The 24,481-nt window shown below is 34.8% G+C and overlaps 1 protein-coding gene across 1 annotated transcript; it reads left to right on the top strand.

Annotated features, from left to right (window-relative positions):
• The first annotated feature begins 637 nt into the window (after window positions 1-637).
• Window positions 638-17,119, top strand: na (sodium leak channel non-selective protein na). The gene is made up of 28 exons (XM_065345822.1): window positions 638-975; window positions 1,085-1,270; window positions 1,369-1,592; window positions 2,085-2,213; window positions 2,301-2,440; window positions 2,529-2,773; window positions 2,863-3,087; window positions 6,756-6,923; window positions 7,013-7,204; window positions 7,280-7,417; window positions 7,497-7,703; window positions 7,787-7,992; window positions 8,123-8,251; window positions 8,319-8,675; window positions 10,436-10,688; window positions 10,766-10,933; window positions 11,043-11,251; window positions 11,422-11,542; window positions 11,703-11,836; window positions 13,244-13,409; window positions 14,410-14,604; window positions 14,712-14,929; window positions 15,010-15,233; window positions 15,358-15,631; window positions 15,708-15,855; window positions 16,112-16,231; window positions 16,320-16,488; window positions 16,572-17,119. The coding sequence occupies exons 1-28, from the start codon at window positions 838-840 to the stop codon at window positions 16,703-16,705; spliced, it is 5,217 nt and encodes a 1,738-aa protein (XP_065201894.1). The 5' UTR covers window positions 638-837; the 3' UTR covers window positions 16,706-17,119.
• The last annotated feature ends 7,362 nt before the right edge of the window (window positions 17,120-24,481 follow it).

The raw sequence follows: 24,481 nt of genomic DNA, 5'->3' as shown, positions 1-24,481 counted from the left end.
GATTATCGATGCTCAAATGGACTGGAAACTGGTTTCGACCATTTTGAGAAGCTCTTAGAGCCTCTAAAGAGAAATTCACTACCGAAGTAATAAGCTCAAGCCATGTTCTGGAAATTTCATATTTTCAAAAGTGCCTTGAAAAGGGCCTTATAAACTAAGTTTCTGCATTTATTTATTTTTTCATCGCGATTTTTCAAAATTAAAAATCATTTAAAGCCCCTTTAATTTGCAAGTTGGGCAAAAAATCACAATAGGTAGTTTTGTTCATTTTTCAAAGTACTATACTACCTACACCAATCATCAAAATTGGAGTTTGGCTTTCATATTTTGAAAACGTATTTTGCTCCTTCAATTTTCAAAATAGGCAACTTGTTTATCTTACGTTTCTTTTTTACTCATCCAAATCTGAAGTTTGTACCACGACTCTCCGGACACCCAGTACAGAAATTAATTGGTTAAAAATTACAATTCGAACGCCAGTGATTCACTTTGGAATCGTAAATGACGAAAAAAACTGCTCGAACAATCACATGTGGAAATCGGCTAAACGCAGCTTTGCACCCGGAGCTTTTTCTAGTATAGCGCTGGGCAAGTGGTAACACCTGCTTTCATCTGCAATCAATTGAGAATTTCGGTTCATGCGCGCAATTCCAAAATTTCATCTCTATTCGTAATATTTTCCTTTCTAAAAGTTTCAAAATGTAAATTTACTTGGAAAAATGTGGTCAAATAACCGCGATTATTTTTCCAAGTGCATCAGTGCCCACGAATTTGGTCTCAATGAATTCGTAATGGAATAATTTTTTTCTCCACTGGTGTTTCGTAAAATCCGCCAAAATGTTCCCCGAAAACGAACGTATCTACTCTGCAGCGATGCTCGGGAGGAAGCAGAGCTTACGAGGAGAACAAATATTGGCAGATTATGGTCCTGATGAAGCTTTCAACGAAAGTGCTGATATAGAATGGGTCAACAAAGTATGTACCATAAAAATTGAGAATTGGTTTACAAATAATAGGTACCTACGTTGCCTCATTTAAGTACGAATATTTTTCATTAATATAAGTATATATTATTGTTTTAAAGGTTTGGGTCCGGAGGATAATGAGAGCTTGTGCTCTTCTGAGCTTACTTTGCGTTTGTTTAAATACACCCAAGACATTCGAATGGTATCCTCTTCTACAGTACATTACGTTCATATGTGATTTAATCGTGACTTGTTTATTCACCGCTGAAATGATAGCCAAGATGCATATACGAGGGATATTGAAGGTTTGAAATTTTCTCTTCGTCTTTCTATACGAAAATATAATTAGGTAGGTACTCGTATGTTGAGTTTAACCCATAAACTATTGATTTTTTTTATTTAGGGAGATGCTCCTTACTTGAAAGATCACTGGTGTCAGTTCGATTCGTCGATGGTGTTTTTCTTATGGGTTTCTGTCATTTTACAAGTATTCGAGATGCTTTCCATCCTACCGAGATTTAATTATTTGTCGATTTTGAGAGCTCCGAGACCGTTTATAATGATTCGTTTTATCAGAGTGTTTTTGAAATTCTCGATGCCGAAAAGTCGCATTAACCAAATATTCAAGTAAATATAGAGTTCATTTTTCAATTCATGTTTTTAGGTAGGCAGTGGCAGCTACAGCTTTTCAAAAGGGTTGAGGCGCAAATTTTGTGAAAGATGCACTTCTATTCTAAAAAAAAAAGTTTCATTACTTAAGTAGGTATTATACTTCTTCAAGAGACATAACTTTGTGCAAATTATCAAAACTGAAATGAAAAAACGTTGAAAATAATTCAATAAAATGACCAAAAATCCAGGAATTGGGGGAGGAAAATAGGTAGTTGAAAATTTTTTCACATCAAGAGATATCAATTGAGGTCATTGACCCTTTGGCTCAAAAAAATTAGACAAAAAGATTTTTTTGAAAAATTTATTCTAATCAGAGTTTTTTGGGAATTTTTTGACTCCACATTTTTTGCCAGCTGGACCTTTTGCAACCCTGTAACCGCCACTTTTGGATAAGCGTTTCTTCCTGTAATGTGATTTTTATTCTACATTCGCTTGTTGAATTTTCAGACGTTCTGGGCAGCAAATATACAACGTGACATTATTTTTCCTATTCTTCATGTCACTCTATAGTCTACTAGGCGTTCAGCTTTTCGGTGAACTGAATTATCATTGTGTTCTGAATACAACTGATCCAAAGTAATTTGAATTCGATGCAATTCTCAAGTATATTTTGAGTTGAATAAATTCACGTGTAAATATATTTTAATTTACTTTCATTCGCAGACACGTTACATTGAATAGTCTCGCCATACCAGACACCTATTGCTCGAATGATTCAGGATATCGATGTCCAGAAGGAATGAAGTGCATGAAAATGGAGTTATCGCGTTATATTATGGGATTTAGCGGATTCGATGAATTCAGTAAGAATACCTACTTTTTTACAAGTTTTTCTACACGAAGCTTTTCTCTGAGTTTAGGTATATTTTTTTAAAAATCTTCTCATTCCAGTGACCAGTTTATTCACCGTATATCAAGCAGCTTCTCAAGAGGGTTGGGTTTTCATCATGTTCCGTACTTTTGACAGCTTACCGTCTTGGCGTGCTATATTTTATTTCTCCACTATGATATTTTTCCTGGCTTGGTTAGTGAAAAATGTTTTCATCGCTGTTATCACGGAAACTTTCAACGAAATCAGAGTACAGTTTCAACAAATGTGGGGTGTCAGACAATTGGATAATAAAATGGTGACCGAAGTAGGTACCTAGACCTACCTCTATCTAGTCTGTATTTTTGAATCACCATACTCGTACATTTCGGTTTATCTGATTTTTCTTTTCGATAGGTATTGATTGAAGACGAAACCGGCGCGTGGAAACTGGTGCAAGTTGACGAAAACAAACATGTCGGTTGTGCACCGATGATTTGTCATCAAATTTTAAGATCTAGGTGGTTTAGATTGCTGATGATGGGCGTCATTTTAAGCAATGGAATTGTTATGGCTTCGCTGAGTTTTAAACACGATGGCAGAGCGAGACATCTTTTTTATCACAATTATTATTACATCGAAGTAGGTTTATTTTTCATATTTTTAGGTTTTTCAAGGTTTTCATGCGTGGATCTTTCCAACGTGTTTTTGTACATTCCTCACTTATAGTATTATGGGAGGGGGACCGGGGGGGAGAGGAAGAAGGAAAATCGTTATGATTGGTTTTTCAGCAGTATTTGGAGCAGTTATGGGGGAGGGGGGAGGTCATCCCACCACAATTCGACCAACGTTTATGAGTCGTGTCCTTCGATTTCGCTCAAATTTTTTTACAATGTCCATCCCACCCAATAAGTAAGAAACCCGCAATTAGTTTGGTCCCAGCCCTCTCAGGGGGTGGGTGGGGGGCTTCAATTATTTTTATATTTTCATACATATAATTATTCAACTTCAGCAGCGCATACATCCAAAGCTACAGACACTTTTCTGAACTTTTACCCTATTTGATGGAGGTGCTGGGGGACGTGGGTAGGGTCTAATATAAAATCTGACGTCAAATTCGTGTTCAGCGTCACCGAAAACATACAATACAATTCAATAAGTCACATGCCCCAAATTTTTTTTGAAAGTGTTGCTCAAATTAGACGGAGGACGAGGAGGTGCTTCCCCTCTATCAAGAGACCCCTTCTCAAAAATTAAATATTTCGAAAATGGAAAAAGCATCAAAAGGTACATCTATGGAAAATTTTCCAGAATTTTAAATGGTAGCTCCCACTTAAGTACAGCGTCATTTTGAAATTTGAACTTTCAATTTGAGAATTTGATTTTCAACTTTTGAAGATTTCAAAATATGTACTTGAGAAGTTCAAAATCCAATGCCCTTTCAAACTGTGAAATCTGTTTTGATCAAAGTAATCAAAGTATCATATCATGACTTTGTATAGGTATATGCTGCTGAAGTTGAGTACCTCGAGACAGTGTGAAAATAATTGAAGCCCCTCCCACCCTTCCCCTGAGGGGGCTGGGACCATACTGATTGTATTGGATGGGTAGTCAAGTCATTGTAAACCCTGGGAGGGCACAGGTTGTTGTTTGTTGTTGCTAGAGATAGTCTCTGGGTAGTAGCTCGGATCATCAAGGAGGAGCCAGTCCCACAGGACAGATGAGAAGGTGAAGACAACACTAGGGGTATTCTGCGCATCCACGTCATGCAGGCCCACTTGACAATAGATTCGCCGCCCGAAAAAGCCGGTGGAAAAGCCGGCCCAAAAATGACAGTAAATTTGCCGGTAAAAAAACGCCAGCCAAAAGCGGCTGTTTAAAGTGGCTGATTAATTCATTAAAACGCCGAAAAATCTACCAAACTACAAAAAATTTCTAGCCCAAGGTAGGATCGAACCCGCGACTCCTGCGTGGAAGTCCAGAGCGCTCACCATTCAGCTATCACAGCAACAATAAAATCTTCGTTTTCAAGTGGTATACATGTACCGCACTTCGTACTTTCCTTTAAATTTTTTGAAAATGAGTTCTGAACACAGGTTGCGCATGTGCATTGTAATCGGCAAATCAACAAAATAAAAAACTGCTGCTTCAAACGCCGGCTCAAAAGCGGCTGTTTTTCTAAACGTGGCGGAAAGCGGCTGATTTAAATGGCTGATTTTATAAACTAGCCGCTTCTAGCTGGCGTTTTTTCACCGGCAAATTTACTGTCATTTTTGAGCGCCTTTTAAGTGGCAGATTTACAAAAATCAGCCGGCGTTTCGGCTTAAAGCGGCGAATCTATTGTCAAGTGGGGGGTGGTAACATGTTGCTGTTTGACGGACTCAGAATCAATAAACATGGCTAAAGCAGAATTCTCCAGCTGGTGGAACAATGGGGAGGAGTGGCGAGTCGAAGGCCAAGCCTCTACATAAATATGGATTACGAACAAGAATGCATAAGAGCTGCAGAACACCAACAGCTCACTCATTCCAGCCCCAGGGAAGTGCAAGAGCTTCAGAGTGAGAAGGCGAATACCAGTGCCTAAAAAGCTAAGGGAGTAAACCCCAACAGGAAATCATGGTGGAAAGCAATGGAAAACTAACACCATTACATTTCCCTAGAATTATATGGACATCATTCTATTGACAAAAATTATGCAATAGCATGCTAAAACGCATGCTTTTATGCATAGCGCAAGCAATGTGTGAATTTAGACTTTTTTCAAAAAAAGCATGTGATTCAACCTGCGAATAGCATACGTAAAAGCAATGTTCAAGAATGTAAAATGAAAAAACAATTTAAAAAATTTTGTCCTGGGCAGGGATCGAAACCGGCACTCTTAGTTTCTATTTTTCCGCGTTACCTGACCCACTCGGCCACCTCGCTGCTTGCGAAGAGTGGAGTTATTTCCACATAAATGTTTGCACTTTTTGGACTTTGGAGAAAAATTTAAAAATTTAATAAGTTCACAATGCATAAACATTTATGTGGAAATAACTCCACTCTTCGCAAGCAGCGAAGTGGCTGAGTGGGTTAGATAACGCAAAAAAATAGAAACCGACACCGTCTCCCAGGTTTGATCCCCACCTGGGGCAAATTTTTTTCAATTTTTCTGTCATTCTACATTCTTTAACATTACTTTTACTCATGCTATTCGCAGGCCTGGCTGAATCACATGGTTTTTTTTTAAACAGTCCAAATTCACACATAGGTACGCATCTACACACCTGTTTTTATGCATAATTTTGTCAATAGGGCAATTTAGCAATTGGCCATAAGTCTCTGTCAGGCAGATCCTCATCTACCAAGGCAGCCGGATTGGGTGCTAAGAATACAAGGAGACAAAATAAGATGGAACAAACATCAACATCACAACCTGGAATGTGGGAACTTTGTACAAAATTGGAGGAATTAGGAATAAGCAAGACCCAATGGACTGGAAATGGTAGAAACCTGGCAGATAAAGATTGTGAAATGATTTAAAGCTAAAGTATTTAGCTCATAAAATATGAGAAAGCGGCATTTTCATGCTAGCGGTATGGGGAAAATCCAAGGAAGAACGACGAGAGGGAGGAAACGATTGGTGCTGTTAACAACAAACTCACTGGCCAACTCTCCCTGTAAGACCTTGAAAGAAACTTTTCAGATACACTAAAAACCAGCTAATATAGATGGAAATATACGCCATCTCCTGTAAAGGAGTGCGACTGTGACAATGACAAGTAATGGTGAAAAAATTTGAGCGAAATCAAAAGTCATGACTTTCAAAATCGAATTTTTTTGGTCGAATTGACATGGAATGCCCCAGGATACAAACAGGTTTTTTTCAGCAATAATTGAAATTACATGTCATAAGCGCAAAGTTTAGTGTCTAATTGCTCGAGCTTACCTAACTTGATGACAATTTGTTTCAAAATCGAGCTTTCTCAACTTTGAACTTATGAAATTTTTTTTGAAATATTTTTGAAAATACTCTCAATTAGGTACCTTTTTCTGCAAGTTGCAGCAATCTTGGCCAGTTAAACCTGAAAGTTGAGCATTAGGACGAGAACTTTCAATTTTCTGAAAAAAAAAACTCAGCTCCACCTGCTCCAAGGGTGGTTGAGGAGCCAACGGTAGTATTTTTTTTATCTTTTCTTACACAAGGACACTGGATTGAAAAATATTTTGAGCGAAATTGGAGTTCCTAAACCCAAATTCGAGGCGGATTTGACGTGAAAATTGACTTTTCATTTTTCTAAAATATTTAAAATTTTTCGTTTGTTTAACAGTTCTTGTTCACTATCGTATTCAATATGGAAGCCTTATTCAAGATTTGGTGTCTGGGATTTCAAGGTTATTTCAAACATTCCTATCATAAATTCGAATTAATGCTGTGCATCGGAACAACTCTTCATATTATTCCCAGCTTTTATTTATCCGGATTGACCTATTTTCAAGTAATTGACTCGATTCTTCTGTTTGTCATTAGATTGAGTGATTTTTTTCAAAGAGATATTCCGATATAAATTTTTTTCTTTTGATGCAGGTTTTGCGAGTAGTTCGTTTAATCAAAGCTTCGCCAATGTTGGAGGATTTCGTGTACAAGATTTTTGGTCCTGGTAAAAAATTAGGCAGTTTGATTATATTCACAATGTGCCTGCTGATCATATCGTCGAGTATTTCAATGCAGTTGTTTTGTTTTCTATGTGATTTCACTAAATTTGAAACTTTTCCCGAGGTTGGTAGCCATCAGTCAACATTTACCTATCGCAGGATATTTTTAACACTTTTCCTACTTTTTTTTTGGGTGTAGGCATTCATGTCTATGTTTCAAATCTTGACTCAAGAAGCTTGGGTTGAAGTGATGGACGAAACGATGCTGCGCACTAAAGAGACTTTGGTACCTTTGGTTGCAGTCTATTTTATTCTATACCATTTGTTTGTAACTTTGGTAGGTATTAAAAACAAGACACTTTTTTTATTACTACCTACCTATTCAATTTGTAATGGTGTTTTTTATTTCTTTTTAGATTGTGTTGAGTTTGTTCGTCGCTGTCATTTTGGATAATTTGGAACTGGACGAAGACGTGAAAAAACTGAAACAATTAAAATTTCGAGAACAGAGCGCCGAAATCAAAGAAACATTACCGTTTCGTTTGAGAATATTTGAAAAATTCCCCGATAGTCCGAAAATGGCCTGCATTAATAAATTACCATCCGATTTCAATTTACCCAAAGTAAGTTGAAGCTGATTAAATCCGAATAATAACTCTTTTCACCCTCCAAAGAGGTAAACTTCATGAGAATTTCACTCCAACAGGTCAGGGAAAGCTTCATGAGGCAATTTGTTTACGATATTGAAGAAGACGAAGGTACTATAGCAGATGTTACGAAAAAAACCAGCGATATGTTCAACGCTCCGATACTTTATCGAAAACAGAGAACTTTCAAATTACTCACAAATCCGCCTAAAGTTCGCATTGTTACTCCTGATGCCAAAAAATCCGCCATTAATGCATTGCTGACGTAAGCAGATCTATATATTTTTACCTCTGCTGTTTGAGCAATTCTTACCTACCTATTTAAATGTAGTATTCCTGTCTCGAATGACTTTCTCACAAAATAATTCGGGGTTTTGTATTTTTTTTAATAATAGAGATTCGAATAATCATCGCCTTCTTCTGGGAGATTCGGGCATAATTGCGATGCCAGGAATGGGTAAAAGTAATCTGCACTCTCAAGGCACGGTCAATAGCATCAAACAGCTGCGTATCGATCAAAAAAAGTACGTTATTTTTACTCAAAATCATTTGCCCTCTGCAACCTCTGATCAAATCTTTAATATAATTAAGATCCGTTAGACGAAGCATAAGAAGCGGTTCGATTAAACTGAAACAAACTTACGAGCACCTTATGGAAAACGGAGACATCGGCGGTCACATTAATAAAATCAGCACAGCTCGCAGTCGACCTCACGAAATCGATATCAAAATATTGCAAGCTAAAAAACAACAGGCTGAAATGAGACGAAATCAACGTGAAGAAGATTTACGAGAAAATCATCCCTTATTCGATACTCCTCTTTTTATCGTACCTCGTGAGAGTAAATTTCGCAAAGCTTGCCAGCTGATCGTGTATGGCCGATATGATGCTCGACTGAGGGATCCGCTTACCGGAAAGGAACGTAAAATTAAACACAAAAGAATGCAGTAAGTTGAGAAATCATGTCATTCGTTCTTAGTCTCGAATTTGGCCGGAATTTATTGGCCTAAGAAATTCAGTGGGCTTAATACCTACTTTTACCACAAAAATATTTTTTAAACTTTTTTGAAAAATTTTCAGCCCAAAATAGGGTTATGATTTTTGGAATTTTCGAAAAAGGTGCCATCTAAGCTATCAAAATGGACCAGTATTTTAGAAATAGGTTAAAAATTTTCATCAAAACGTTTTTTGAGCACTTTTGATGAATTTAGAACCCTTTGAGATTTTTGAAAAGGTACGTACGTGTCATGTCATATGCTATCAAAATAGGTTAGAATTTCCGCAGAAAATCAAAATTTGCCATCGAAACTTTTTTTAGGAAATTTTGAAGGGTTTCTGAGCCAGAAAAATTGAATCATTTTTTGAAAATATGTCTCGTCCAACCTGTCAAAATAGATTAGAATATCAGTAGAAAATCAAAAATTGCTATCAAAACTTTTGTTAGCACTTTTGAGAGATTTTGAGTCAGAAAATGTATCATTCGGAATTTTTGAAAGGTGTCATGCAACCATAATAAAAACAGATTAGAATTTTAGCAGAAAATCAAAAAAAAATTTAAACATTTTTGAAGGGTTTTTAGCCCAAAATCTAGTTGTGATTTTCGAGATTTTTGGACTTATGAAAATGGGTAAAATTTTCTGCAGAAAATCAAAAATTCGAGTCATATTTTTTTGGAGCACTTTTGAAGACTTTTGAGCTCAAAATTGGATCCGGTTTTTCGAGATATTTTTCAAAAAAGTGACAATAAAATGGGTAAAAATTTTCAGAGAATTGAATCAAAAACCTTGTATTAGTTTTTTTGATTATTTTTGAAAAATTAACCGCTCATAATTGAGTCTTGGATTTTGAATTTTAAAAAAAGGCAACAATGCAATTTTTTTCAAAAAATCCAAGAAGAAAATGTAATTGGACTTATGAAAATGGGTAAAAAATTCGGCAAAAAATCAAAAATTCGAGTCATTTTTTTTCGAGTACTTTTGAAGATCCAGATTTTTGAGCATTTTTGAAGGATTTTGAGCACTAAATTGGATCCAGTGATTTTTAGTATTTCTGAAAAAAGGGTTGCGGGTACCTACTGATTTTTGGTACCCATTTTCGAAAAAGGCAACAGTCAAAATAAGTATGGTTAAAATTACAGCAGATGAAATCAAAAATTTCCATCAAAATTTATTTTTAGCAGTGTTGAAAAGTTTCAAGTTCAAAATCAGGTACCGATTTTTGGAATTTTTGAAAGTTGATGCAATGTGATCCATCAAAATGGATTAAAATTGCAGCCGAAAAGCAAAAATTTGCATCAAAACTTTTCTAAGCACTTTTGAAGAGTTTTGAGCGGAGATTGTGTCCCGATTTTGAGAATTTTTGAAGAAGAAGGAAATGAAAATGAATTTGAATTTCAGCAAAAAATCCAAAATTTCTATCAAAATTTATTGAGCGCACTTTTGAAATAATTTGAGCTCAAAATCAGAGCCTAATTTTCGGTATCACTGAGAAAGGTCCAGCCCCACCTATCAAAATGGGATAAAATTTCAGTAGAAAAACCTAATTTTGCATCTGAACATTTTTTGAACACTTTTGAAGGATGTTGAGCTCAAATTTTGGGTCATGATTTTTTGAAATTTTAAAGTTGGCATTTTTGATTCGTATTTATAAAAATCCAATTGTATTTTTTTTGATAACTTTTTTAATTCGTGTATTTTTTGCTACGCAGCAATTTCCTAGGTCTGGTTACCTATTTAGACTGGCTGATGATTTGTGTGACAACTATATCTTGTATTTCGATGATGTTCGAGACACCGGTGTACAGAGTTATGGAAATACCAGCATTGCAGTTCGCCGAATACATGTTTGTTATTTTCATGAGTCTGGAATTAGCGCTGAAAATTCTAGCCGATGGAGTTTTCTTCACACCTAAGGCTTACATGAAGGATGTGGCGTCCATTTTAGATGTGTTCATTTATATAGTGAGTGTTTTTTTCGAAATGATTCCCGATTCGTGTTCAATTCCATTCCACTTCTTATATATTTGTATTTTGCGCAGACCAGCTTAATATTTTTGTACTGGATGCCCCAAAACGTGCCACCAAATTCGGCAGCCCAGCTGTTGATGATTTTGAGATGCGTTCGACCTTTACGTATTTTCTCTTTGGTGCCTCATATGAGAAAAGTTGTCGATGAATTGTGTCGCGGTTTCAAGGAAATTTTTTTGGTAAGTTTACATCACATCACTTCTACTATTTTGCAGAATTTTTTTCGAATGTGATGGTAGAATTTATAAGGTATCTTGCTCAAATTTGACCTTAATTCAATTTTTACAGGTATCCGTTCTATTAATCGTGTTGATGTTCGTATTCGCCTGCTATGGTGTGCAAATGTTCGGTGGTCGATTGGCCAGATGTAATGATCCTACCATAGTAAATCGTGAGGATTGCGTCGGTGTCTTCATGAGACGAGTATTTGTCACTAAAATGAAAATAAAACCCGGTGAAAATGAAACATTTCCGTCCATGTTGGTTCCAAGAGTTTGGTGAGTATCAAGGCGATCAAAAAATATTTTGTATATTGTTGCATTTTACAAACACTCAACAATTCGCTTTATTATATTATTTTAACACTATACATACCTATGTAAATTAGCACATTGCACCTTTTTTTTTGCACTAAAATTGTATTTGTATAATGTGTTCACCAATTCAGGGCTAATCCTAGAAGATTTAATTTCGATAACATAGGCTACGCCATGTTGACACTATTCGAGGTACTCTCGTTCAAAGGATGGTTAGACGTTCGAGATATTTTAATTAAAGCTCTCGGACCCGTAAGTATTTTTAGCTGTTGTGGGTTGATTTTAACATCGGTAGATTTGTATTTGCTCAACTCAAACTAAGTAGAATTGAGCCTATGGCCTAGTTGAAGGAAATTCTTCGATTTGATGAACTTAGTTGCCTATATAATATTTTGGTGTTATTTTTACCTAGGTTCACGCTGTGTACATCCACATATACATTTTTCTCGGTTGTATGATTGGTTTAACGTTGTTTGTGGGTGTTGTAATTGCGAATTATTCAGAAAACAAAGGAACTGCTCTGCTGACGGTGGATCAGAGAAGATGGTGAGAGAAGAATAAGTTTTGATGAAACACAATTGAGGAGCTCATTGCAAAAGTAGCCCTTGTCACATGAACTTTTAGACCCTTTTCACTCGATTGCACCTATATTGCCAACTGCGGAGATCATGTTGTAATGATGAAATGACTGTCAAGTTGATCTACCCTGAGTAGCCTTGAGAGCAATTGCTTTATAGAGTTTACATTCATGATACTGGGTACGCTCAAGGGAGAGCTTTGGAGATTGCATAGGTTCATGTGACAAGGGGTACTTTTGCAATGAGCTCCTCAATTGCAAAATAATTATGGTAAAATATGTCATCAAACGTTAATTACTGATAAATTACTGGTACTTTCCCGTTAATTAGTGAACATTTTTGGCAAATTACTGGCAATTTTTGCTGGTAAATTCAAAATTGCTGGTAATTTTTGGTAAATAACTAGTAATTTCAAAATTTATGGTAAATTGGTGATAATTTTTGGTAAATTAGACACTGGTTATTTCTGGTAAATAAATGGATGGTAATTTCTAGAAATTTATGGTTATTTTTGGTAATTTCTGGTAAATTACTGGTAATTTCTGGTAAATTACTGGTAATTTCTGGTAAATTACTGGTAATTTCTGGTAAATTACTGGTAATTTCTGGTAAATTACTGGTAATTTCTGGTAAATTACTGGTAATTTCTGGTAAATTACTGGTAATTTCTGGTAAATTACTGGTAATTTCTGGTAAATTACTGGTAATTTCTGGTAAATTACTGGTAATTTCTGGTAAATTACTGGTAATTTCTGGTAAATTACTGGTAATTTCTAGAAAATTACTGCTAACTTCTACTAAATTTTTGGTAATTTCTGGTAAGTTACTGGTAATTTTTAGTAAATTATTGGTAATTTCTGGTAAATTACTGGTAATTTCTAGTAAATTATTGGTAATTGCTGGTAAATTATTGGTAATTTTTGGTAAGTTATTGGTAATTTCTGGTAAATCATTGGTAATTTCTGGTAAATTACTGGTCATTTCGGGCAAATTACTGGTAATTTTTGGTAAATCACTGGTAATTACTAATTTCTGGTAAATTGATGTTAATTTTATGATCGTGGAAGAAAGTCTTTTGTAATTTTTGGAAATTTATACGCTATTTTTAGTAAATTATCAGATAGTGGATTACTGGCATTTTTCATGTCAACTTCTGTCCCAAAATTTTTAAAACACAAACTCTCTTCACATTGATAAATTCCTGAAATTGTGTCAGTCAAAGATTTTTGAAAACACTAGAAAAAAGATCCAATGCAGCCCCACCCATTTTATTAGTGACATTGTGAATCAAGTTGGTTTCAAGCAAATAACCCATGATTTAATAGGTAGAGTCCTATCAATGGACTCAACATGTAATTTTCGCATTTCATCGCAGGTGTGACTTGAAAAAAAGATTGAAAATCGCACAACCTTTGCATTTGCCGCCGAGACCAGATGGGAAAAAATTCCGAGTTTTTTTCTACGATATCACACAGCATATTTATTTTAAAAGATTCATCGCTAGTACAGTGTTGCTGAACAGTAGTCTACTGTGTGTATCGGTGAGTGAATTTTTCACATATTTGTGTTGTCTATTTTGAAAATGCCAAAAATCAGGACCCAATTTTGAGCTCAATATTTTTCAAAAGTGCTTTTAAAAAACTCGAATACGGATCTTCATGTTTCGGATAAAATTCTAACACATTTTGACAGCTTCGCACAACGCTTTTTTCAGAAATACCAAAAATCACTCGACTCAATTTTGTGCTGAAAGCCCTTCAAAAGTGCTCAAAGTAGTTGATAGGAATTTTTGATTTTCTGCAATCATTTTTATTCATTTCTGATTGTTGCCTTTATCAAAAATTCCAAAAAACCAAGGCTCAATTCTTAGCTGATAATTTTTCAAAATGCTCAAAAAAATTTGTAGAAGTTTGTGATTTTTTCTAAAAATGTCTACCCTGTCAGATCTTTGGGGTTTTTTTGAAAAATATCTTCAAAATCAGAATCCAATTTTGAGCAAAAGCGTTCAAAAGTGTTCAAAAAAATATGGACTCAAATTTTTGATTTTCTGCTGAAACATTCACCCATTCTCATGAATCCACCTTCTTCAAAAACCTCGAAAATCAAAACTCGATTTTAGACTAAAACCCCTTCCAAAATGTTCAAAAAAAAGTTTGATAAAAAAATTTTGATTTTTTGTTGAAATTCTGATCTGTTTTGATTGTTTGCATTTGCATAACACATTTTCGAAAATTCTAAAATTAGTTTGTCGCTCAAAACCTTTCAAAGGTGCTCAAAAAAATTTTGATAGAAATTTTTGATTTTTTGCTGAAATTTTAATCTATTTTGATGGGTGGCATCAGACATCTTTTTTAAAAATCTCAAATCTGATTCAAGTTCTAGCTTAGAACCCTTTAAAGATGCCCAAAAAAAGTTTCAGTGGAAATTTTTGATTTTCTGCAAAAATTCCAACCAGTTACCTATGTATTTGAAGTTGAATCATAGTACCTACAACCAAAATTCAGTTTTTAAAACTTATTATTTCATTGTTTAAATTTCCAGTGGAAAGTAGAAGAACCTTACACATTCCAGCTATCACGTATCAGTACAGCTCTGAATTTCATATTCGTGGTCGAAGTTCTGATGAAATTGATAGCATTCACGCCAAGAGGATATTGGCAATCGAGACGTAACAGATATGATCTATTTGTGACCATTTTAGGTGCCAGTTGGATATGCATTCATTATAATTTACAGGTCAGAAATTATTTGTTATTGCTAAGTACTCATTTTTTACCTCAGATTTTGGACTCGAGGTTTTATTTTTATGAATTGGCTGATTTTACTTTTCATTTTTTTTTCAGAATGACGTATCTTATTCCATTGGCTTCATGGTTGTGGTATTGAGGTTCTTTACGATCACTGGAAAACACGCTACGTTGAAAATGTTGATGTTGACTGTGGGAGTATCCGTGTGTAAAAGTTTTTTCATCATTTTTGGCATGTTTTTGTTGGTGTTTTTCTACGCTTTGGCTGGTACGATTTTATTCGGAACTGTTAAATATGGAGAAGGAATAGGAAGGTGAGAGTAAATTCGATTCTATCATCACCAGTGTAATGCAAAGTTCCTAGTACAAACATACCTACATTTTCTCACGATAGGTTGGCAAATTTCGGATCCCCTGTCACCGGTGTAGCAATGTTATTCCGTATAGTCACCGGTGAAGATTGGAATAAAATAATGCACGATTGTATGATCCAACCACCTCAATGTACACCAGCCAACAACTATTGGGAAACGGATTGCGGAAATTTTGTAGCCGCGTTGATATATTTTTGCTCGTTTTACGTCATAATTACCTACATCGTGTTGAACTTGCTGGTCGGTGAGTATCTGCAGTTCAGAAATACCTATTCGGATTCCTAATATCATTCTCATAATCTTTCTCAAAAAAAAACACCAAGTACTGTTAAATATTTATATATTTTTGATCATTTTTTCAATAACAGCTATCATCATGGAGAACTTTTCGTTATTTTATTCGAACGAAGAAGACGCCCTGATGTCGTACGCTGACATTAGAAATTTTCAGAACACATGGAATATAGTGGATATTCATCAAAAAGGTGTAATACCGGTTCACAAAGTCAAATACATATTTCGTCTGTTGAAAAGTCGACTGGAGGTGGACTTCGTCAAAGATAAGCATTTATTCAAGCATATGGTGTACGAGACTGAACGATTACATAATGGTGAAGATGTTACTTTTCATGATGTCCTAAAGTGAGTTGTGTACCTACCTACTAATTTACTCCCTCCTACAAACATATAAAGCGAAATATAATCAACTTTGTTTCAGTATTTTATCCTATCGCTCGGTGAATATTCGCAAAGCTCTGCAATTGGAAGAATTATTAGCGAGAGAAGAGTACGAGTATATGATAGAAGAAGAAGTAGCTAAGAAAACAATACGGGAATGGCTAGAAAATTGTTTGAAGCAAAAAAGAGTAAGTTGGAAGATTCTGCATATAATAATTTCAATCAATCAAAATTCAATAATTGAAACCAGGGCTAATAAGTAAAATTGACATGACAATAAATCAAAACTGAAAAAATGATAAATTGCAATAATTGATCCAAAACTGGACCGAATTCGCACGTTTGCAAACAATTTGCCCAGAAACAGAATTGAACGCAAATTGAATGGATCGATAAAATTAACAATTTCTAATCAAATACCAGTAAATTATCGTATTATTTCAGATAAAACAGGGCAACAATCTGATAGCCGGATTAAGAGCCACAAACGAGCAATTACAAATCGACGAAAAATTCAGAGATGGAATTCACAGTGAGAAATTCGCAGATCCCTCGGAAATGAAGGTATCAATCACATTAGGATTATTTTTCTCAATATTTACCTACGAATTTCGGACGTTTTCTTATTATTTTGTATAAACTGACATTTCAGGAACCGTACAAAGAAAACGCTTACGTTGGCAAAAAAGCAGAAATCACAAGATCTGACAGCGATGGTAGCAGTTCTGGAAGAAAGCAGCTGGCATCCAGTCTATCCGATCCGACCACAATGCAGGATAAACCGGTGCTAAATAGCAAGAAAAATAGTCCTAAATCAAAAAGTAGATACCTACTATTTACACACCTACTAAAAGTTCTGATTCGAAAAGTTATTTGACACAAAAATTTTTGTTCTTGTTTACAGTCAATGCCACAGATTCGAATAAAATGTCGCAGAAAGAGATGAAAAACAACCTACCGAATTTCAATAACGCCGTCAAAGAGGTTCACGATTGGTGGGAACATGTTTTACGAGCTCATACTACAACTCGATACTAGGAATAAATTTGAATCAGAGTTAAACCTCAGATGAGTGATCTCTCAACGTTCGCTCAATCAGTGCAAAACATTTGGAAGTTGAGGAATTTGATGTACCTACTTACAAAGTATTTTGGTTTTGAATGACTCAATATTTTGTGGCTCTGCTCTGAGATTACTCCATATTTTTGTGAAACAAGGTACAGGGTCCATCGTGTGTGGTATTACGTAGGTAGGTACAAAATCATCGAAGAAGTATTAATACAGTCTAAATGTATGTACCTATTTAGACACAGGTATCGTATTGATATCTTATAGTCGTATAGTGGTGTTAGTTATTATAAGAATGTATCAGAAATTAAAAGCTCGGATACGTTGTTCGAGAACTTTTATGTTAATTATACTTCATTCAATTTTGTTGAATTTTTTACAAAACTGTCTGATTTTTAAAAAAATGTATTTCAACCAGCAACACTGAAATCCCAATTACCTACCTAATAACATTTTTCAAAGTTTCAGGAAATGGGGGGGGGGGCAATTGGAGCGTTGAAGGTCGCCAATCGAATTAATAAATTGATATTTGTTTATTTTACAAAATACTACCCATATTTTTCGCGATTTTTTTAAAAGTTCGGTTGCCCTTTAAATTTCAAAGATAGGCAACTTGTCTGGGTCATTCCACCTCAATTCAACCGATGTCGTTTTTGAGTCATGTCTTTTGGCTCAATTTTTTCTACAATGTATACCCACCCAATTAGTACCCATTCCCAAGATTAAAAATACATTTTTCGCAATTTTTTTAAAAGTTCGGTTGCCCCATAAATTTCAAAGATAGGCAACCTGTCTGGATCATTCCACCTCAATTCAACCAACGTTTTTGAGTCATGTTCTTTGGCTTGATTTTTTTTTACAATGTCTGCCCACCCAATTAGTGAGAAACCTGCAATCAATTTGTTCACAGCCCCCTCAGGGGGTTGGTGGAGGGGGCTTCAATTATTTTTACATTGTCTCGAGGTACTCAACTTCAGCAGCGCATGCCTCCAAAGCTGTATGATACTTTGATCAAAACTGAATTCATAGTTCGAAAGAGCATTGCATCTTGAACTTCTCAAGTATTTTGAAATTTTCAAAAGTTGAAAGTTGAACTTTCAATTTGAAAGTTCAAATTTCAAAGTGACGCTGTAAGTGGGAACTACGATTTAAAATTCTGAAAAAATATCCATTGATGAACCTTTTGATGCTTTTTCGAAATATTCAATTTTCGAGATGGGATCTTTTAGTGAAGAAGAAGAGCCCCCTCCCCCAAATTTGGGCAAAACTTTCAAAAAAAAATCTGAGGCATGTGACATATCGAACTGTATGTTTTCGGTCATCTACAGCCCCCAGCGCCTCCCCAAAGAGGGTAAAAGTAAAAAAAAATAGTTTCATTCGTATCACATATAAAAATAGTATATTCCTGATATTGCTGAACACGAATATAGCCTTAGTTTTTCGAATTGACCTCGCCCATAGCCCCTAAAACCTCCCCAAATAGGTAAAAGTCCAACTCGTGCCCGTGGATGGGATTCAATCAAAAATCTGACGCCATATTCGTGTTCAGCGTCACCGAAAATATACAATTTGATATGTCACATGCCCCAGATTTTTTTTGTTGAAAGTTTTGCCCAAATTTGTGGGAGGGGGTGCTCCCCTTTCATTAATAGTCGGTGGGCCCGCCTAAGGATCACTTGCACCCCCCCAGCCGATCCTCCGGGACAACTTTTTTCTTAAAGGGGGAGTCCTAAGGAATATTTCTAGGCCTTGTCCTAAAAAAAAAGTGGCCCTACTTACAAAATGGCGGCCATTTTGACTGACAGGTCAGCCGAAATCGCAGATTTTGCGTTCCAACATAGGACTAGCATAACATTTTTTAAACCGTACAAAAGTAGATCGAAAGCGCAGGCAAAAATTCATCACTTGTGAAAATTTCAAGTGCTAAAGTGCCTTTTTCGATTTTTGGTGAATTTTCAAAAATCAAGTTTTCGCCAAAATGTGAGAAAAAATCAAAATTTTACCAAATTGACCTAGAAAGCTGAAATTTGGGATATACCTTATTTTCAACCTGCCAAATCGATTGGAAACTGTTTCAAACCGTTTTGACCAGTTCTGGAGCCTCCAGCAGATTTTTGAAACTCGAAATTCTTACAAAGTTTCATCAAATGCAGTTGGAAAGCCGAAATTAATTCTGCAAACTAATTTTAATACGCTGTGAAGTCGACTGCAGGTAAATTTCAAGTCGTTTTGGAGCCTCCAGTATTTTTTTGGAAATTACTGGAGTCTCCAGTAAATTTTTGAAACTCGAAATTTCCCTAAAATTTCATCAAAATGGAGATGGAAAGCTGAAATTAACTATGCACTCCAATTTTAACATCCTCTGAAGACGACTTCAGGCGGATTCAAGTAATTTTGGTGCCTCCAGTGATTTTTTGAAAGGTTTCATGGCGTTTTGAAATTTCCAAAAAGTAGCTGGAAGCTTCAAAACCACTTGAAACTACCATTAGTTTGCAGAGTAAAATTTCGGATTGCTAACCCCATATTTTGATGAAATGTTGGGGATATTTCGAGTTTCAAAAATCTACTGGAGGCTCCAGTGATTTTCAAAAAATCGCTGAAGGCTCCAAAACGACTTGAAATTTAATTGCACTCGACTTCACAGCGCATTGAAATTAGTTTGCAGAATTAATTTCGGCTTTCCAACTCCATTTTGATGAAACTTTGTGAGAATTTCGAGTTTCAAAAGTCTGCTGGAGGCTCCAGAACTGGTCAAAACGGTTTGAAACAGTTTCCAATCGATTTGGCAGGTCGAAAATAGGGTATATCTCAAATTTCAGCTTTCTAGGTCAATTTGGTAAAATTTTGTTTTTTTCTCACATTTTGGCCACAATTTGATTTTTGAAAATTCACTAAAAATCGATTTTGACAGGTGATGAATTTTTGCCTGCGCTTTCGATCTACCTTTGTACGGTTTAAAAATTTTTATACTAGTCCTATATGTTGGAACGCAAAAACCGCGATTTCGGCTGACCAGTCAATCAAAATGGCCGCCATTTTGTAAGTAGGGCCACTTTTTTTTAGGACAAGGGCTAGAAACGTTCCTTAGGACCCCCCCTTCAAGAAAAATGCTGTCCCGGAGAATCGGCAGGGGGTGCAGGTGATCCTTATGCGCCCCCCCCCCCCCACCACTATAAAATATCCCATCTCGAAAATTGAATATTTCGAAAAAGCATCAAAGTGTACATCTATGGAAATTTCTTCAGAATTTCAAATTGTAGCTCCCACTTACAGCGTTATTCTGAAATTTGAGCTTTCAATTTAAAAGTTCAACTTTTAACTTTTGAAAATTTCAAAATACCTACTTGAAAAGTTCAAAATGCAATGTTCTTGTGAACTGTGAAATCAGTTTTGATCAAAGTATCGCAGCTTCGGAGTGATGCGCTGCTGAATTTTAGTACCTCGAGACAATGTGAAAGTAATTGAAGCCCCTGCACTCATCCCCTGAGGGGGCTGGGATCAATCTGATTGCGGATTTCCAACTTATTGGGTGGGTAGACATTGTAAAAAAAAATTGAGTGAGATCGAAAGACAAAACTTTCAAAATCGTATTTTTTTGGTCGAGTTGACATGGAATGACCTGTCCATATAAATTTGTTGAAAATCGTACCCGGTTTATCCAAATCTGAAATTTTGCCATCCACTCACCGGACACCCTGTATAAAAAATTGCGTAGAAGTTTGTAAAGTACATTCAAAACAAAATATTCAAATGCTTAACATTCTATGTATTTATGAAAGTCCGGAAAGTTCGAAAAACCTGGTTTTATTTAAAAAATGGAATTATTTAAGTAGGTAGGTACTCAAGTATTATGCACTCAATTACTCTCTTATTCATTCCTACTTTTTTCCACAAAATAAATTTTGTTTTCGCAATTTTTATCTATATGCCGGAAATTTAAATATGTACATCTACATATACCTACCTATGTACCTATTACACAATCTTCACTAATTTTATCTATGTATACTACCTAAATTTAAAAATTCGCGATTCTTAAAACTTTTTCCGCGATTTACCAACAAACCGAAGTAGGTACTTGGCCGATATGTATCACATGTATTACCTACACCTACTTTCATCGTCAAATATGTACCTAAATCTGCATAAAATAAAATTCCTTATAATATTATAATTCAACATACTCATTTTACAAAAAAAAAATCTAGGTAGGTGAGTATGGTTGATGTAAAATGTCCAATAATAATTGAAACCGATTTCATGTCGTTACTTAAAAAACCCTAAGTATTCAATATTCAATGACGTTCCTGAACATCCTGTTTTTTTTTGGATTTTCGTTTTTTTTTTTTTTTTTTTTTTAGCACACTAATCTGGTACGCTTAGTTCCCAGAATTATTCAAACGTTCCCATGTCTATACGATATACGATGTAGAATACACTTATACTTTCATTCTTATTATAAAATTCATGAAACCTGTTACCACAACTGTAGGTACAGCTAGTGTTAACATTTTTCATTAATTTATTTAAATGTTGGTAAAATACGCGTAACTTCTTTCAAGTAACAATTACATCATTTGTACGAGATCTAACTCACGCTGGTATTACTTTGGATTTTAACCAGTGGGAGGCGTCGAATACCTATTTGAAGATTCCAAGATAAGAAAATTGATGGTTGATTTAAACGTTTAATTATAGGGTTTATTTTTACATATAAGTGCCCGATAGTTACAGTAAATTAAATTGTGGCAATGCCAACATCTACATTGATCATTTTTTTTTTTTTTTTAAATAAAAGCATGCCAGTTGAAAACATATATGTACCTTTTTGAGAAGATACCTGAATCATTTCCTCTCGCTTCTATTCAAAAAACTAATCCAAGCTCTGATTAAAATTAGACCACTTCTGTTAAAAAATTGAACTCCGTTTGATATTCTCGTGTTACACATGAGAGAAAAAAAAATATCAGTTCAAAGTTGAAAATTCGTCGCGTATCCAACAATGGTAGATAATTTTTTTCCGGTCTGTTGCCTATATTTTTCTCGCGATAGTATAGGTATAATGGCGAATTGATTATGATTATTATTTGTTCTCGCGAATTTACTCGTACGCACGTTCTTGAAAAACTCATGGGCGTCGAAATGTGTTGCATCGTTGATTTTAGTTTTTTAATTATTATGATAGAGTTGATTTGGTTCTTTTTTTTACTCATTTTTCGGGGAAATTGAGAAATTATAACTTAAGGTACCCTTTCGACTCACCTCTACCTGTGACGATGACGTAAGAAGTGATTTAAAAAATTAAAAATCAAAAAAGGAGACCCAAAATTCTTAAGACTGGACCCACTACTGCATACTTACTTACTCCTTTCGTAGTTGGGGTGCTGCTTAGGCAAAAAGCAAACTTAGATTCGGTATAATTGTAAGTACCTAAATGAAATACAAGCCGTTTAAACCCATAAACCGTAGAATTTTTCACAAATTTCATCCCAATAAATTTAAAATTCAAGACTTACTAGGGAACCTCTTGTGGTGTCACCCTTCAATTTGAACGGGACCGCGATTTTTGGAAAGATCATGGTCTAAAACCCCCAAAACCAAATTTTCAACTGGCCAACTTAATTTTTGATTTTTGGCGAACATTTGAAAATTCAAAATTGACTGTTTTTGGTGATTTATGAGTTTTTTTTTTTTTTTTTTTTTTTTTTTTTTTTTTAAAGTACGTAGGTACTTGATAAGTAAAAATGATCAAAAATAATTCCTAAAACTGATATCAACTCCTCAAATCCAAATTTCACCATTTTCACCAATTCTGGAGCCTCCTGCGCGATTTTCAATTTCTCCAGAATTTTGAATTTGTTTCAGAAGGCGTGAATTTTTGGAGGGGGAGGAGGGAGGGGAATGATATTTTTTGAATCATTTTTGTGACAATAATCTTGGAGAAATTAGGTAATTTCAATTGAATTCAGATAAAATGAAATTTGAAATTAATTTTTGTCGTTTTTTTACTACGTTTCTTGAAGATAATTTTTTCTCATTTTATAATCTTTCACATTCACATAATGAGTTTTGTTTTTGAAATTATTCATACCTACTTTTTTTGATAAGAAACCCATTTTGTAAAATATTAAAATGAGATAAAATTATCGTCAAAGGAACTTACAATAAATGAAGAAAATAATTTATTCATTCAAAAAAATTATTATTTTTATGAAAAAAAATAAAAACAAAAGAAACGAAAACTGATTCCCTGAGAGAATAATAATTTCTTAATGAAAACACAACAATGTAATAAATAAAATCCGGTTTGAAAAATTACATGGAAAAAAATACTGTACAAAAAATTTGAAACAAATGGAAGAAAATCCAAAAAAGAATGTAGATACCAACAAATTAAAGTAAGTAGGTACTTTTTTCATTTTGAATTGATAAAAAAAAACTATTTCGAGAAAAAACATTTGAAAAAAAAACAAAAATATTGAAGAAAACCAAACAAAAATTGAAACCTTTTTTTGAGCTAAGAAAATATTTACAAAAAAATAAAACAAACCGGTTCCACAAAATCAATAGACACCCAAGTATTTTTTTTAAAAAATGCAAAAAAAATTGAAAAAAATAATAGGTAACCACATATAGTAAAAATATTCTGATTGAAATCGTTTTTTGGCGGGTTTTTTGTAGGGAGGGAGGTGTTTTTTGCAAAAAGAAAACATTGAGAAAAAATATATTTTTTTGAATCATTTTTGTTACGATAGTCTTGAAGAAATTGAGCAATTCGACTGAATTCTTCAGTCCTTGACAAGACGCCGAACAGTAAACGTCTGATTTGAAAACTGCCTAAAAATCGTCAATGCACTATGTCGAAGTTCTTCTTGGAGGCGCGATTCAAGAAACCTGATAAAAAGTTTACCAATCCGTTCGAGATTTATAATTTTTTCCATAGAAATACTCCAGATACCACGGTCAAACGTTTGAAAAATGGTTCTCTACTTCTTCAAACCACAAATCCAAAGGAAAAAGAACTTTTACTGACAATAAACAAGTTCAACAATGATGACATCGACATTAAACTTCATAATTATTTAAATTCATCGAAAGCTATTTTCTTCTCTCAAGATCTGGAGTACCTGAATGTTGAGGAAATCCAAAACGAACTTGCTGAGCAAGGTGTTACAAATGTTTACAAGCGAAATTCAACGTTCATTCTTACATTCTCCCTATCAAAAATTCCAGAAAAAATTCGTATTGGATATGAATATGTTAGATTGAAACCGTATGTAAATCCTCTGCGCTGCAACAACTGCTATTCGTTTGGTCATATAGCTAAATTTTGTAAAGCAACTGGACGCTGTGATCTATGTGGAGAAAATAAACATGATGGAAGATGCCTGAAATCAATGAAATGCGTGAACTGCCATTCTGTAGATGACCATCCTTCGTCTTCAAGAAAATGCCCTCGATACCAAGAGGAAATGAAAATTCTACAAATTAAAGCAGAAAACCAAATAACTTACAATGAGGCGAAAATCCAGTATCAATCAAAAACCAAATACGTTAATGCTGCTAAAAATAATTCAAATCATTCGATAATCATACAGAAGCCTCAAACTGATAGTTCTGATCTCAGCAAATTCCACAAGCTTTTACAAAATATTTCGGATAGACTTGAAAAATTGGAATCTCTTTACCAAAAAAGAAATATTTCTCCTGAAACGAATGTTGAATCATCTAATCCGAAGCTGAACC

The sequence above is a fragment of the Planococcus citri genome, chromosome 1 (genome assembly GCF_950023065.1).
Source record: "Planococcus citri chromosome 1, ihPlaCitr1.1, whole genome shotgun sequence".
Classification (NCBI taxonomy): Eukaryota; Metazoa; Arthropoda; class Insecta; order Hemiptera; family Pseudococcidae; genus Planococcus; species Planococcus citri.
This window is presented reverse-complemented; position numbering and strand designations above follow the sequence as displayed.